Consider the following 16,438-nt stretch of genomic DNA (forward strand, 5'->3'; position numbering starts at 1 on the left):
CTTAGAAACCCCTCGGAGGCCCCTCGGAGAAGCGATTCCAGCTTAGAGGACTGAGGTAGAGTCACCTGGAGCAACTTTTCCCTCGCACAGTTTGGTTATGAAACACTTCTGGTGAATCAAAAGCTGCCCCCAAACAGCTTGGCATTCGCAGTCGGGAGGAATCCTATGGGCCTACTCACCAGGCTGCAGCCTGGGGGCTGCCGGAGACCTCCAAATCTGTCACTCCAGCCCAGCCTTGCCCAGCCACCAACAGAGCCAGGGAGGGCTGGAACACCAACTGTGGATAACCCTGTCTACCCCTCTGCAAAAGGGAACAGCTTAATTTAACAAATTAAGCCTGTCCACCAACCCATAAATACAGCCAATTACAAAAAAACTGCAGTGTGAGAAAAGGCTTAGGGGCTAAAACAGGCGGTACTTTTGCTAATGAAGCGAGCCTTTTGGCCTACTTCTCAGCACAGTCAGCAGGTAATCCCTGTGGATTCCGGACTAAGTTGGGGAGGGGAAAAGTCGTGCGGGTTGGACTTTCCCGTGGATACTTTTAAGTTTTTTCCTCCTTAAAACAATGAAGTTACTTATTGAGTGCCTCCTTTGATACCAGTGCTCTATAGTGCACGGGAGACAGATGGGAATGCACATGTCTCCCGCTCCATTAATTTGGGTGCAGTTAAAGCGGGAAAGCACTCCGCACGCAGCAGCAGCTGTGCACCGCTGCCCCGGCCTGCGCACCCAGCGGGAGCCGCGGGGCCCGGGCAGGGCCCTGGGGCATGCGCAGGAGGGCGGCCCCGCTTAGGACTGCAGCATCCTGTCCCTGCTCGGTGCTGGTGCTGGGAAAATCTTGGAGGCTTGGTGAGCGAGGCCAATGAGCCTGCGTCTCCTGAACACATCTTGCCTCCATGCTGGGGGGAAGAACAAGAGCTGAGTGTTCAGAAACCCCAGGCGTCCTGTTTTCGTGTGTTTTTTAAAGAGGTTTGAGGTGAGAGGTTTGAGAGAAGCAGACTGGTTTTTGTTTTTTGTTTTTTTTAAAGGTAATTTAGCAAACTTAAATGCGCTAACTCCCTCTGTCTTAACCAGAACAGAACCGGCCTTTGATGGTGTTTTTTTAAATTTTTTTAACCTTTGACCCGGACTCTCCAGTAGGCAGGCCTCTGACTCTTGATAATCACGGCTGGGATGCCAGGGTGCAGTCCCAGAGTCGCTGCGTGACATGCATATGACGCAGCGCGAGGCGCCCACCACCAGCTGTGAGCAGAGCCTTCGACTCCCCAGAGCAGGTGGGAAGTATCCGGCCACTCCGTGTCACCTGAGCTCCACTCCTCCTGCTGAGGATCCACGTCTCCCACGCAGGGAGAGCTGAGCTGTGCAAGGGTTCTTGGCACCGAGGAGGCCACTGAATGACTGATTCAAAGGTCTCCTCTGGCTGCTGCAAATTAGCTGTGGGATGGGCCCAGCTCTCCGCAGACAGGAGGCAGCCAGTCTAACCTCGTTTCCTACACATGGCAGGGGGCACGGCACCAGTCTGCTCCTTTGTTAAGTGGAGGTGCTGATGTGTGCCTTGTTTACCTCACGTGTGGGGGAAGGACACTGGAACGTGGTTATTGTAAAAGTGGAGGGCACAAGACACCCCAAAGACAAAACGGGTTGGGATGTGTTGACAAGTAAAGCATTAATAAATAGGTAGTCGCGGTCAGTAATGGAAGATGAGTGACCCAGAGGGGATGCAGTGGGCTTCCTTGCGGGGCCGGTAGTGGCTCGAGGTGATTCATCATCTGTGGACGGAGGCTTGTTCCGCAGTTGTTCAGGAGGGCAGGTTGCTGAGGTCTCCCTAAAGTAGCTGCCACTGCCACATGCCCTGCAAAACCACCACAGGCAACTGGCCAACTTAGGGGTCCCCCTCAAGACGGGGCAGGCTCCTGTAGGACACGCCAGGGTCAGGCTGGCCAAACCGGCTGCAGCCCATCCTGAAGGCGGGGGGTGGGGGGAGCAAACACTTTCAGGTTGCAACAAGTGTCCTGGCTGCACGGGGGGCGTCAGAGGAAGAGCCACAGAGCTTCCAGGGTCCTGGGTCCCCCTGTTGGCAGGAGAGCTCATGATAAGGAAGGAACTGCAGTGACCACGGACACCACACCAGGGGGCCTGTCCCCTGCCGCTCTGAGAGGACAGCTCTGTGACGACCCAGATACAAAGGGACAGGATGCAGGGCAGATGGAGCTCTCTCTGGAGCAGAGACAGAGGGCTAGGTCTGAACTTGAAATTGGTGGTGAGGGGATTGCACTCAATCTTGTGTGTCCTTTTTCCGATTGACTCCAGCCCACCCCAGCCTACTGAAGACGGCCTCCCAGAGCAGATCCCAGAGCTTCCCAAAGTCAGGGTGGGTTGCTGGAGATCCCAGGCCGGAAAGATGGGTGTGGCGACCTGGGGCCTGCTGAGTGGGGGGAGAGGAGGTCTGGAGACTCAGCGACAATCAGCTGACCCTGGCACACACAGAAAAGGAACCCAGTCTGCAAAACATCTCCCTGCCTCGGATCCCCAGGCTGAATTTCCTGAAGCCTGAGAGGGCCAGGCCAACAGTCACAGCAAGTGCATATCACAGAAGGTCCCTCAAGCTGATTTTAATATGCTTCAAACACAAATATGCAACACAGAAACTGTAGGGGCCGGAAAAGGAACGTGTGACCCCATTCAAATAATCACGGAGTGCGCAGCCCTCCAGCCCCCACCCCACCCAGACACCCAGCCAGCACCTGTCCCAGTGTGTGGTGGTCCGGGGGCAGGGGCAGGGCACCGGCAGGCCAGGAAGAGGTTGATGCGGTTTGGGGGGGGTGTCTGATGCAGGCGGGGAGGCTGCAGCACCTGTGCGTGGAAACAGCTCCTGCCTGGAGGTGGACGACAGGGAGACTTCCGTGTGGAGAGAGGGCTAGGTCCTAGTGGGGTGTTGGAGTGGCGAGGAGGGGGCACAGCGCTGCCACCCCAAGGGTTTCAGGACGGGAGCCATACATGACGGGCGTCCATGACGAAGAAACGAAGCCAGGGCAATGTGAGAATTAGCTCAAGTCCCCAAGGTCAGGCTGGCTAGGGCACAGCTTGAGTCACCTAGTGAAGGATTACTTGGTTCTAACACCACTACGACTTTGACTGCAATAGGCTAACACACCGAACCACACTGGAACATAACACTGAAGTCTGTATTGCTGTGTAACTGCATTTAGCAGGTGCCGTTATGGAAGCAGCTCCTAATTTGGAGAGCTGAGCTTCACCGAACTTGTGTTTGCAGGTGATGCCTGCTGGAAGAGTAAATAATTGTGTATTTAGTCAATGCGGCATGATCTACTCTAATGGAATGCCCAACTCAATATCACAGCGTCATGCAGAGCCACTAAAGGAAAAAAGAAATGTTTCTTCAATGTGTATCGACTGAGTATGTCCCCAGGATGGGCGAAGACCCTAGGAGGTTTGTTAGAAATGAGATGTACCTGAGGCCAGGAAGCCCGGCCTTGACCCACGCAAGGAGCACAGACCAGGTCTGTCTTCATGCCGGCCACATATGCACCGAGCAGGCCGGGCCCTGGACAAGCTGGCCCCATCCTCGGGCTACTTCTTCCCTGCTCCGTGGCTCTGGCCCACAGAGCATCCCTGCATGAGTCCGCTCCCCTCGGGTTCGCTCAGACAGCCCTGTGCTCAGGACAATTTTGAGGGGCCTTAGAGAAAAAAGTGCAGGGTCTTGGTCACAAACAGGAAACAAAGGCATATTATCATCATCATATCAAGTGTTAAATCTACGTCTTCCTTTCGTGCGTCATGCTCCTTATCTTCCAAAGCACTACAGGAATACCTCACATCCTAATTCTACCATTTCAGAGACGAATGCCAGCCCAGCAGCTAGTGACTGCCAGCTGGCTGTTTCATTGGGCTCCTCTGTTTGGAAGACCCTCCTGGGCCTAAGATGGGACCACTGTCAGCTGTGGCATTGCTTGATGGTCCAGCAGAAAATAAACCTGTGTTTCTGGGAGTCATGGGATGATCTCGCACAGCTTGAAACTGATCCCCAGGACCTAAGAGTTGGTTTTCTGGGAGCCCCTGCTAGAACCCCTGAGCCATCTCAATGTACAGTGATGGGTTGGGTTATAGAACCAAACTGAAGGGGGGGTTGCCTAGGAAATGGGGGCCTGAGGGTCATATTTTGGTGGGTTGACCGTTTACAGTATAACATCAGAGCAAACCAAATGAAATGCCAGAGTAAGCTTTCCTACTCTGTGCTTGGTCAAAATGGACCCTCTCAGAAGTTTTCCTTCTAGAGGACGGAGTGTGCATGGCCTTGGCCAACTCCAAGGTCATTCTCATCCTCACGCTAGAAGGTCACGCTCTTCCATATTTTTCCCAGGGTGCAATAGCTTAATGACGGATTCCAAGATGCCATTTAGGAAAAAAAGGAAAGCTTGTGTTTACAAGACCATAGATGATTCACTGTCACGAGTAATGCCTGCAAAACTGCTACACCCCTCAGGGTCTCCCACTGCCATCCCTTATCCACTCATGACAGGAGTGAGTATTCATAATTAAAATTTGCAAATGGAATAATAGCGACCTCACATCATGTTGACTAAGAAGCTGTTTGTTCTAAAGGCAGTTACCGTCCACAAATCGCTGGTGTTTGCGTGTAAGAGAGGACCACTTGGTGGCAGGTTGAAAGGCGCTTCTTCTCTGTAGCTTTTTTTTTTTCCTTTTTCTATTTTGGGTAGAAATATTCCTGGGAAGCTAGATAGAAATGCATTTTCATTTCCCAATAATTCTTAGGCACAAGTTAGAAAACTGCTGACCTTCACCAAAATATGTCAGCACTTCATGTTATAAAAAATGCAATTCAGAACCGCCACATGTGTATGTACGTGTATCTAAATATACACACATATTGGTGCAGTACACAATGATTATTCAATGTATATTCAAAACTGAGCTATTTGTAACTAACCTGAAATTCTGCAGTGAAAGTTCATTGCTCAAGAACAACTGGAGTTTCTTTCTTTCGTTGTTTTGGCTCTAACTACGGTCAAACATTTGCACACCAGACAATACCGTTTACACTTTCCTAAGTGCCAACACCAGGACAGTCTTACACGGGGATCAGGAGAGGACTCCGCCTAGGATGCAGCTATGCAGCTACTGAGCATGCGCGCAGGGCCAGCGGGGGGCCAGCCATGGTCAACGCTCCCTGCCTGGCCATGGCCAGGTGCAGGACAGGGAGCCGCGGCCGCTCCCCAAGGCTGCGTGGTGGCGTCATCTGGGTGTCGTGCTGACTCTGGCGGGAGAGGAGGGCCCGGAGGAGGAGCCGCGGTAAACGGGAGACGTGGGGGACAGTTTAATCGGGCTGGTTGGGTCCCCAGTTTGGAGCTTCCAAAGCAGCTCTTCGTTGGTTCGGCTCAGTCTCTTTTTCTCCTGGGTTTCTTTCTCCACGTATTCCTGGAGATTAGCATTTTCCTCCGACAGCTGTCTGCATGGGGAGCATAAGAAACCCTCAGGTGGCAGTCATGCCGGCAGGCACTTAACTTGAGCCTCGCCAGACTAATGGGTGCAGGGCCAGGGGAGGACACGGTGGATGCCCGCGGGGAGAACTGCTGCAACCAACAACCTGGGCTGAAACACGATTTCCACTTGTCCCGCCCACACTTCTGTTTCCAGAGCCTGGCCAGCACCTAATCTGCTAGCAGTCCCTCTGCCCCAGTCAGGGAGGGCGCTGGTTGTCCAGTGGACACAGCCAAAGCCAAAGGCCGAAGAGGAAAGGAGGGAAGTGGAGGGCCGGTGTGGGTGTGCCAACTGGGAGGCTCGGAGACAGTGGCCATTGACAATATGGTAGCACAGGGACAGGGCTGTCAGCCTCAGGACACCTCCTGGCCTCCCTGCCCCCTGGCTCTGGCCTATGTGATAGCAGTCACCTTCCCTGCTAAATTCTGGTCTGAGCATCTGCCCCCGTGCTGGACCAAGCCCTAGAGGGCAGGAGCCAGCGCTTTCATCTTTGAATCCCTGGCATCCAGCCTGTTGCCTGGCACATAACAGATGCTCAGTTAATGTTTGTTGCTAACGGATGCTAAATGAATGATGAATCGACACATTTTGTGCCTTCTGTCATAAAGCTCAAATTGCTTGCTTTGTTGCATTTTTTAAAAACAACAGCACCTTTCAGGAATTGACAGCGAGAAGTACATATGCATTTTGTAGCTGGACAGACCGGGGCCAGGAAGTTGCCCCGCTGGGGTAAAGCCTGGACTTGCTCTTTGGACCAGGGTGCCTTTGCAGATGTCCTGGGGAGGCGTGTGGTGCTCCGGTCGGGCAGAGGCTCGTCCTCCCCCTCGGCCTGTGTCTGTAGTGGAGGCCTGTTGCCCACAGCCAGAGAGGAGGGTGACAGACCTGCTGCCCCAGCAGTCTCTCCTCTGTGCCCCTGGGGTGAGAACATAACGCCAGCACCAGGAGCTCAGTTGGGAGGCAATGTGTGTGTGTGAGAATGTGTACAAGTGTGAGTGTGTGTGAACCTGTGATGGGAGTGTGTGTGTGCTTGTGTGAGTACATGTGAGTGTGTGACTGAGTGTGAGTAGGTGTTGTGTGAGTGTGTGCGTGCAGAGGGTGACACACACGATTGAGGGCTCTGGTGTGGGTCTCACGGAGCTGGCTCAGCCTGCATGGATGAGATCACCTCAGCTGGCTGGTCAAGCCCCACCCCTGCTTCCCTCCCTGCTGACAGCAGAAGGGAGTGCCTCCACACCCTTTCCAGGAAGTCGGGGCACCTCAGATCAGGGTCCTGGGGGGAAAGGCAGGACCGAGATGGAAACGGTGTCACTCCGGAGCAGCTGCATTCGGCTACACAGCTTGCTCTGGCATGTTCCCTCCCTGCTGTCCTCTGGCCAGGCCAGCTCTACTCTGCACGGCCAGGCTGGCCCAGGACGACAGCTTAGCAGCCGAGGGCCCTACCCAGGTCTGCACTGCTGAGCTAATGGAGCTCAGGGTCAGCTCACGCAGTGGTTGTCTTCTGCCTGGGAACACCCAGCTGGCACCCCTCTCCAAAATCTCCTCCCGAAGTAACCCCCTCCAGAAGTCAACTCCTTCACCTCCGGCTGTGTTGGAGGCCCCTGCCACATGCTCTTGCCAATTTTACTCATTTCTCTCAAGGTGGCGCCCACTGATTCGCAGAGCCAGGGCACAGCTGCGTGGCCAGAGTGCTGTGTTTCGTTCTTCCCTTCAGGTGGGAAATGCCAAGAGCCTGTGGGGAAGCCTCACAGCTCCGAGGAGTGAGGAAACTTGGATGTTGGACAAAAACAGAGCCTCAGAGAAGCTCAAGGGCCAAGCCACTCCGTGGGTGATGCACGCTTTGAAGCTCAGACACCCAGGCCCACCTACCTTGTAACCACGGTGTTCTGGTCGATCCTCGCTTTGAGGTCTTCATTCTGCTGCTGGAGAACTTGGATCTTTTCTTCCAGGATGATGTTCTTTTCTGCCTATAAAGGATATGGTGTTAAAAGGTTCTCAGCAAGGCCATATGGCAGGTAGAAGACCAGTGCCCTTGGCTTCTGGGCTGTGGAGGACTATCAAGAACAGTGTTTTGCAAACTGCAGTTTGCAATGCAGTAGTGGGTTGTAAAATCAGATTAGAGGGATGTGACTAGCATTTCTTTTTCTTTCTTTTTTTTTTTTGTGGGGAGATCAGCCCTGTGCTAACATCTGCCAATCTTCTCTTTTTTTGCTGAGGAAGACTGGCCCTGGGCTAACATCCATGCCCATTTTCCTCCACTTTATATGGGACGCTGCCACAGCATGGCTTGCCAAGCGGTGCATTGGTGCGCGCCTGGGATCCGAACCGGCGAACCCCAGGCCACCGCAGAGGAGCATGCGCACTTAACTGCTTGTGCCACCAGGCCGGCCCCCCAGCATTTCTTTTTTAAACAAAATGAAACAGAATAGAAAATACCAGAGTGCACTGTATGTAGTAAAAGTATTGTTATATATTTTTTAGATATATATTTTTCTCATATACATTATGTACGTGTGTATGTATACATTGGATTCCTGTGTAGAATATATTTCTTATAATGAGTGTCCCCAGGTCCTTGCTATTGTCAGAGATAAGCCACGAACACCACCAAGACCTAGTTTGGCTAACAGGTCCCATGGTTCTTCCCAATGGGTGAACAGCACGCATCAGCATCCCTGGCTGGCGTGCATATGCTATATGACATCCTGAATTAATGGAGGGATGGAAATATAAATAACGTGGCCACATTTTTTTCCTTCTGAGGTTGTGGGCAGCCAGGAACACAAAGCTCAGGACCAGCCTGGCACACGATCAGAACACAACATCATCCACGGTTGTTTCTCCCCCGCAATTGATGCCACTCTCTCTGTTAGTGTGTCCCCCAGGGCCTGAGGCCCAGCTGAAGTACAGTTCCATCCTAAGATGCATTTAGAAATAAATTATTTTTTGAAAAGAATGTGACAAATTCACTGTTAGGGTAGTTAATCTTTAAAGAAAATTGTCACCACTCCCTGAATAAGGCTTAGGAATCAGAGCCAAATGATGGGCCTCTGTCCCTGCAAGGCACTTCACCCCAGCCCTCCTTTTTACTCCCAGGAAATGAGAAGTGATTAAATTGGTTCTTTTTTTTTGGCCTGGAATGAGAAGTCACGCATGCCTGCAGAATGCCTGGAGCATGGCTAAAAATAGCCAAATAAACCAGAGGCTTGTGGGTGAGCACAACTAAATGCGGCTGGCTCAGCCTGGAGGAGGAGGGTTGTGGTCCCCATGTTGGCTGGGCTGCATGGCAGGGCCAGGAGGGCCAGGGCTCTGTCCATGAGCCCCCACTGCCCTTAGCTCTCTTTGCTGGGAAGCTCTGAGCTGCTAGAAGGTGCCAGGGGGCCAGCATCACCCAGGATGCAGGTAACAGACACACGCCATTCTGCCCCCATCCTAATTGATAAGCACTCGTGCAGCAAGAGATGTCTGCAAAAAAGGGACAGTGCTAGATAGAGAGGGGATGTGACAACTGAATGCAACAGGTGGTCCCAGATCAGCTCCTAGTTTTGATAAACCAGCTTCAAGGACGTTTCAGAGACAAATGGGGGACTTTAAAAGTTAGATGAGAAGATCAATTACTGAGATGGTAAGTTGAAGATTTGCTAACTGAAAGACAGCAGGATATGAAACACTTGTACGTGTGTGTGGGGGATGTCTGAGGTGTGTACACTTACACAGAGGAAAAGCCCTGGCAAGTGTTAACAGTGGTAGAAATATATTTTAATTTTCTTATTTTTGTTTATTTTATAATTTCCTATAATGCATATATTTTCCTTTTAAAGTATTAAAAGTTTATTTTAAATATAACAGTAGAAAAAGGAAAAAAAATAATCTGAGACCGTTGGGCCAACTTCCACATCAAGATGGTACCTCCTTGGAAGCAGGCTTCTCTGCTACTAACTTGGGACGACTGTCTCAGCTCTGGCCCTTGCACCTGCAGGGCAGAGGAGTGAGCTCTGGGGTGCTCTGTTCCCCCAAAGAGGTGCTCTTCGCTAGTTCTGTGGGAGCCCTCAGGCTGAGAGGTGAGGCAGAGAGTGTGGTGAGAGCAGGGAGCGGAGCACTGGGCGGGCTCCCGCCTGGGCTCGGCCGCCATTGGCTCTGATGAGATGTGCCCCCTCCCTAGCCTGCATCTCTGCATCTGTAAGAAGAGGCTCCTGACAGCACCTGCTCCCGTGGACTGCTGTTGGAGTCAAAGAACACACACACCTAAAGTGCTTTGCAAAGTGCCTGGCACACACCAGTGATGCTCCACCGGGGCTTGCTCGCCACGTCTCCCCTGGGAGGACGGAGGCACTAGCACTTCAGAGTGATGCACAGGGAATGGAGGCAGGAGTCAGCAGGGCTCCAGAGTCGTACAAAATGAGGCCACCTCTGGGATTCCTTATCAGAACTCCTGGCTTCCTAAGAAAGGCCTGGAGACTCAGCGATGCATTTTCTGTTCAGCTGTAAACAATGGACAGGTAAGGGGCCAACCGAGTGAATGGTGTTAATGATGACATCTGTGATGACAGCAGGGAACATCATACAGGTTACTGGGGCCCTCCCAAGGAAACAGGCCGACTCACCAGCTTTTCCAGCTCGATAATCTTCTTTTCCTGCTGGTGTATTTGCTGATTCTTCATCTCTAATACCTGCTTCAGACTCTTCATGTCTTCTTCCAAGTGCTGATAGGGAGCCAATGCAATCTACAGGGACAGAGAGCAACGAGCTATTTACCAGGGGTCTCGGCAAAGCCCATTATTCACCAATGTGATGAATTCAGCTAAATCTAGCCTTCTTTAATAAGCTCCCCAATAGGCACTGGAGGATGAGAGCGTGAGAGCACAAGCGAGAGAGAATGCTCACAGCCTTCCCTGAAAAGTGCCCACTAGTTTCCCACTGGGAACGCTATTAAAAATCCAGCTCCTCGAGGAGCAGGAGAGATAAAGCCAACATTCACTGCAAAGTCTGGATGCTGGAATGGCTGGACACTCCTTACCCATCCCCCAAAGGGAACTTATGGAGTAAAAAGAGTAAATTCAACATTGGCTTTTAACATTCACCCAGACTACGTGATTCAATAGACAGCTGGGGACTTACAGGTCCCATCTGGGCCCATGGAGACCCCCTCTCCCATTGCATAGGAAATGAGCAAAGTGGTTTAAAAAGAAGAAAAGGCATTTTAGAAACAGAAATGTTAGAGAAAGTTTGCCAGATGCAACAAATAAAAGTACAGGACATTCAGTTAAGTTTGAATTTCAGATAAAGAACTTTTTTTAGTGTATTACATGGGGCATACTTATACTAAAAACCTCATTTCTCTGTAATTCAAATTTAACTAGGTGCCATGTCTTTTATCTGGCAAGCCCTACAGCAGAGGGAAGGAATGTTGCCAGCTTTTCTGGAAAAAACTCCCCTCAACCTACTGACTCACGCCTCAGCGGTGCGTCCCTGTGGAACCGGAGTTGGGAGAGAACAGGATGGAGGGGGTGGTCGTGGCCCAGGTGGAGGGTTCCCAGGCTGTGCTTATCACAGGAGCTCAGGGACAGGGGCTGGGGAGCGGTGTGGAATGTGGCAAGAATAACATTTGGATGGAGAAACCCACAGCTGTCCTCTGTCTCAGGAAAGAGGTGCTGACAGGAAGATGTTTAAATCCCGGGGAGGTCCTGACCAGCTGTCACTTTGGCAGCGGATCAACACAGAGGCCCTGTCTTTAGGGGAGACTGCTGAGGAAGCCACGTGGCTTCCTGGGGTGAGGTTCAACAGAGACACCTCCTGAGGGCCCCAGGGTACTGGGAGGCCTGGAAAGCATGACTACCTCCAGCTGCTCTTCAGTGTTTTTCCGCAAAGCCTCCTCGAAGCGTCTGGCTCGGTCCCGCAGAGACTGGCTCTGGAAAGTCAGCGTGTCCACCTGGTCCTGCAAGTAATTACACAAGAAGTCTGGCTCAGTCCACTGCAGACACTGCAGCCTGAGCAGCTGTGATGAGACACCTGCCACCTCGCCCCGGGGGAGCTCTTCACAGGGCAGCAAGATCAGAGGCTACTTAGATTTCCCGTCCCAGGGGCTCCACAAAAGGGGCATCGCACGATGGAGAGAGATTCGCCCAAACGCCCCTGTTCTCCGCTTCTTGGTGCCTTGTCCAGAATGGGCCACAACAACACTGACAGATGAATGTTTATGCTGCACATCAAGAACACTGACACCGGGCAGGGCCGGGGTGGGGGGGGATTAAAGCACGCGGCCCAACTCTGAACACCTCCTGAGATGAGGAGGTCCTCCCTCTCAGATAAGAAGCTTGTGAAGGGGGGGCATTTAATTATTTAATATCTGAATCACAAAGGCCGACAATCAGCATAGTGAGGTGTCTCGGCCAGGGAGCATCTAGCCCCCGGCTTCAGGAGGGACAATTAATCTATCTCAACTGTCTTTACTTATAAAGCTCCAGCCAGAAACCGTCAAACCGTCCTTGACTTCTCTCTCCACCTGAGACCCCTCTCCCAAACACCAAACGCCCTAAATATCAGGTCAGTGATCAAGTCCTGCTGGTTCGTCCTCCTTCATGTCCCTGGAATCCACGAACACTCCTGAGCCCATTCCGTCTCCCTGGGCTCGGGCACTCCACTGACTTTTTCCCAGACCCGACACCTGTGTTACGGTTCTTTTGCCCTCATGGTGGAGTCAGGGGAGCTTTCTAAAGTGCAAGCCTGTACCTGCCTCCCTGCTACGTAAAACCCCATTGCCCTCAAGATGAAGTGCATACTCTGACGCGGCGTTGACATACCTCCCGATCAGCCTTTCTTGTCTCCAGCCTCGGTTCTCACTGCCCCCCTCTCATCTTATGTTCCAGCTCTCCTGCTGGCGATGCCTTCATCGGCCAGCTCCCTCTCATTCCTGGCTCTCTTCTGGCCTCCACTCGGCCTCCCTGGGCCTCAGGACTGGATTGCATGTCCCTGGTGTGAGCTGCCACGTGAGCTGAGTCTGTCCCCCTGTTCAGACCCTCTCCCCAGCTAGAAGGACACTCCTGGCCCCAGCACATGCCAGCTATGGGGCAGCCCTCTGTGTATGGGCTGAAAGGATGAACGCGAGTCTGAGGAGGCACTGCGTCCCTTCCCCGGCTGCCAGGGCAGATGCAACTACACTGACTCCTCTTCTCGTGACTCCAGCAATGACTGATCGTGGCAGGTGAGCAAAGGATGCCGAGCAGTGGGCTTTATCTCGACGCTCAAACAGAGTGAAGAGATGGTGCTTCACTCATGCCAAGTATTCCAAAGTTCTCTGCCCAACAACACCATTTCTGTAACATTAAAACATAGGGACCAGGGTCTTCCCATGGACTCTTCTGGCAAGAGGAATGGCCTCATCTCACCAAATGTTAGGAGCTGGGTATTGTAAATTATTAGTTCTACATAATAGCACTGTCATGTATGAAGTGATGGCTCGACTGCTTTCTTCATCATGGCGGAGGACTCTGTTTTGCAAACCATCCTTGGCAGGTTCCTTTTCCTGCTTTTTTGTTTGTTTGTTTGTTTTCAGTTACTTCCATTTCATTTTTAAGGAATAAAAGCCCCCACAGTGCCATCAAATGCAAATGCTGGTGTATTAGGGCACTATAGTTGTCAGTGGGAGTTTGTATGCACACGAGCTGGCACCTGTAAATCATAGCCCAGGACAACCCCAGCTGAGCTCAGCACACTTCCCCTGCACTGCTGCAGTTACGTTACCTTCTAGAACGTGAGGATAAAAATGACTCTAGCTCTATACGTCTCCTACACCAAACTTCGACAGCATTGTCAAAGGAAGCATTTCTTTCAAGCCTCTCCTCCTCCATTAAAAAACAAAACACTGAAAAACTCATCAGGCAAATACCACCCAGGATGGATCCACAGTATCACACTGTGATTTTTCTACCTTATTCACCTTTACTCGAAACAGAGCCACAGGCACACAATGGAGCCGCAGCAATCAGACAGGACAGACTGTTTTTCAACTTGGGTTGGGCTCCTTTATGACAAAGTAACAGGCACAAAGACCCAGCTGGTGACCATGCTGGGTGACTCAGGAGTTAACCAAGGGCATGATGATAATGATGATGATGGTAATAATAATAAATGTAACAATGCTTTAAACTATTATAATAGCAATAGCTGCTACTTATTAGCACTCAGTATGAGTCAACCTGGTGCTACACACTTTACACACATTATTCCCTTAATCTGCTCACACCTCGAGGAAGGTACTATTGTCACCCGTTTTACAGATGAGTAAACTAAGGTTTACAGAGCTTGCGTACTGTCCAAGGTTTCAAAGCTAGTAAGAGCAGGTGAGGACTTAAGCCCAAAGCTCGAATCTCAACCACTAAACCTGTTTCTCTAGCTGCCACTAGCCCCAGGAGGGCACCCTGAGCACCTCCACCCTCCTTGCCGCAAATCATCTCCAGCCCAAATGGATTCTGCTCTCTGCTCGTGAAGAGTTACCACTAAAATGCACGCAATTCACGACTGTTTGATGTTAGTGGCAGAGTGAAGACTCACTGATGAAACAAAACTGTCACTGCTTTTGGTTTTGGACTGGATGGGGTTTTTGTTACGTCATGGTATGGCTGTCACTTCCCTAGTTTGTGTTCCTCAAAGACAGTGCCTCTGATGGTGTGGGGTGTGGGGTACACGAGGAAGGTAGTTTGGGGTTACTGTTAATTTGCTAAGGATAAGCCACATGAGGACCGCACAGGCATATTTCAGGTCCATCGATGGATCAATGGATTGGTGGTGGGCTCACAACAGGCAGTTTCTCATTTAAAATTTTTGAATAGGACACTCAATAGCAGTGACACTGGCTATCTGAACAATCCTGGATTCTTTTCTTGGGAGGGCAGCTCTGCGCAATGAACACTGCCAGGGGAAAGTGAGCCATCGAAGAAGTGAAATTCCTGCCTTTGTATTACAGTTATGGTAGTCAATGGATACCACTGCTATTGTCATCCACAATTTCCAGATGTGAGTGTCCCTAATATTTAAAAAACAATCTTGCTATGATTGGGATGTCCACAGCTGAGAATGGAAGCAGGGCTACAACCTCACCCTAGCAGCTCCTCCCTAGGGCTGGAGGTGGTCAACGTCTTTCCACAGAAGCAGTTTGTCTGGGTCTCCAGAAGGCAGGAGGAGATACACGTGATCGGGGAGACCCTTCCTTTTCCCCTTAGGGGTCAGAAGGAAGCCAAGCAACTTCCCTGGAGTTTTCTGTAGGTTGGCAGTGGGAGGCAGAGAAGGTTCTTTTCATCTCACCCACCTCTGGATGATTAAAGCCCCTTCTATAATTCCCAGAACATGTCCTACGACTTCTGCCCTTCACAGCTCTCCTTACACCATCCCCCCTGCCTAGAATGCTCTCCTCCTAGAGTCCTCCCCTTTCCTCAAACACAGCCAGTTACTCCTCTGACCGTAGCAAGTGCAGGGCAATCTCTTGGAACTCCTGTGGCACTCACTAACAGTATGACTTGTTTGGTGCAAGCATGTGTTACCTTGTGGTTGTCTGACACCATCTGTGTCACAGCTCTCTGAGTAGACAGTAAATTCCTTAAGGGCAGGGAGCATGTCTTCTTTACCTCTGTATTCTAATGCTTAGTGCAGGATCCAGTACATAGTAGTTGCTGGATAAATGCTTGCGGACTGGAATATTGATGCTGCCGTTATCTCAATACTAGAGTTAAGGAAATATTAACCTGTAATGACAGTCGCAGCTTTTCAAAATTTTCTTCCAATTCTTTCTTTTCAAGCTCGTGGGTACACATCAATTCTGGAGAGAAGACATCAAATTGTTAAGTTGGTCTTTCTTTTGCAAAGGATCAAACAAGATTCTTTTGCCAGACTAAGAAAAGGACTTAGGTAAATAAGGGACACCAGTATACAGCAACTTAAGCCTAAAGAGACTTCTCCATCAGTCTGAAATTGGATGCAATGTTATTTAAAAGAAAGAGAAAGGAGGAGGAAAGAAATAGGAGAAAGGGAGGAAAAAAGAAAGAAAGAGGAAAGAAATGAGGGAGGGAAGCAAAGAGAACACAAGTGCACACACGCACACACACACACGCACACACACACATGCTCATTTCTATACCCTGCTCTACCACCACCCAGGCCAAGTCAGATTCTCCAACTCTTCCTATTAGTATAACAACTGGGTAATCGAGGTTAAATCTCCATTTTCTTCCCCTCCCAGGATCACTCTGCCTTTCCACCACAAAGCAGCAATCTGGGGCTGAAGAAGGGAGCTTTTCAAGGAGAGTGGAGCTGCGAGCAGCTGTCTTGCCAGCCGGGGCTTGCTGCAGAATGGACGGGTGAATGGGACCAGCCAGAATGGATGGGTGAATGGGACCAGTGCTGTGTCTGCAAGGACACCTTGGTGCCCTCTGGGCCATACTGTGAACACAGAGCTCTAGGATTTGCTTGAGCAAAGATCTGATGTTAAGACACTCAGACAGAAGGGAGGACTAATTGGATTGGTCCTCTCAGTGAGTTTGGAACGATTCTATTCTGTGAAAAGTGTCATTCCAGTACTAATTTGAAAGTTAGGCAAAAAGATGTCATGTAAGAGTTATTAAGCAAATGGATTCTATCTTCCTCCAGATGGGAACAGTCTTAGTAGCTGGGTGAAGCCCATCTCATTCTGGCTACACAAGCAATTTGTTTTCATGTTATAACTGGAGGGAGGAAAGGTCTCATTAATTAGCCTGGATCATTGTGCTTCCAACAGGAGAGTACTGGAGAACAACAATTACCATTCTGGCTGGCATGAGCTGCAATTAGGAAAAACATTGTGGTTTCCATTGACCCAAATCTTTTAACTAATGATGGTGAAAGTCTCTAAGAAATCCAGTTGTTATAGCTGAAATTTATATTTGGAAAACAA

The 16,438-nt window shown here is 50.7% G+C and overlaps 1 protein-coding gene across 4 annotated transcripts in view; it reads right to left on the reverse strand.

Annotated features, from left to right (window-relative positions):
- Positions 1–2,596: 2,596 nt before the first annotated feature.
- Positions 2,597–16,438, reverse strand: part of MTUS2 (microtubule associated scaffold protein 2) — a 578,912-nt gene continuing 565,070 nt past the window's right edge. For all 4 annotated transcript variants that reach the window (XM_087436240.1, XM_087436241.1, XM_087436239.1 and 1 more), the window contains 5 exons: positions 15,255–15,328; positions 11,354–11,452; positions 10,122–10,241; positions 7,387–7,484; positions 2,597–5,488 (listed from right to left, as the gene is read on the reverse strand). In XM_087436240.1, the coding sequence (XP_087292366.1) occupies positions 5,275–5,488; positions 7,387–7,484; positions 10,122–10,241; positions 11,354–11,452; positions 15,255–15,328 (605 nt within the window). In that variant the 3' untranslated portion in view covers positions 2,597–5,274. The remainder of the gene's footprint in view (positions 5,489–7,386; positions 7,485–10,121; positions 10,242–11,353; positions 11,453–15,254; positions 15,329–16,438) is intronic.

Source organism: Ceratotherium simum, chromosome 10, assembly GCF_057802395.1.
Source record: "Ceratotherium simum simum isolate JZ-2026a chromosome 10, ASM5780239v1, whole genome shotgun sequence".
Lineage (NCBI taxonomy): Eukaryota > Metazoa > Chordata > Mammalia > Perissodactyla > Rhinocerotidae > Ceratotherium > Ceratotherium simum.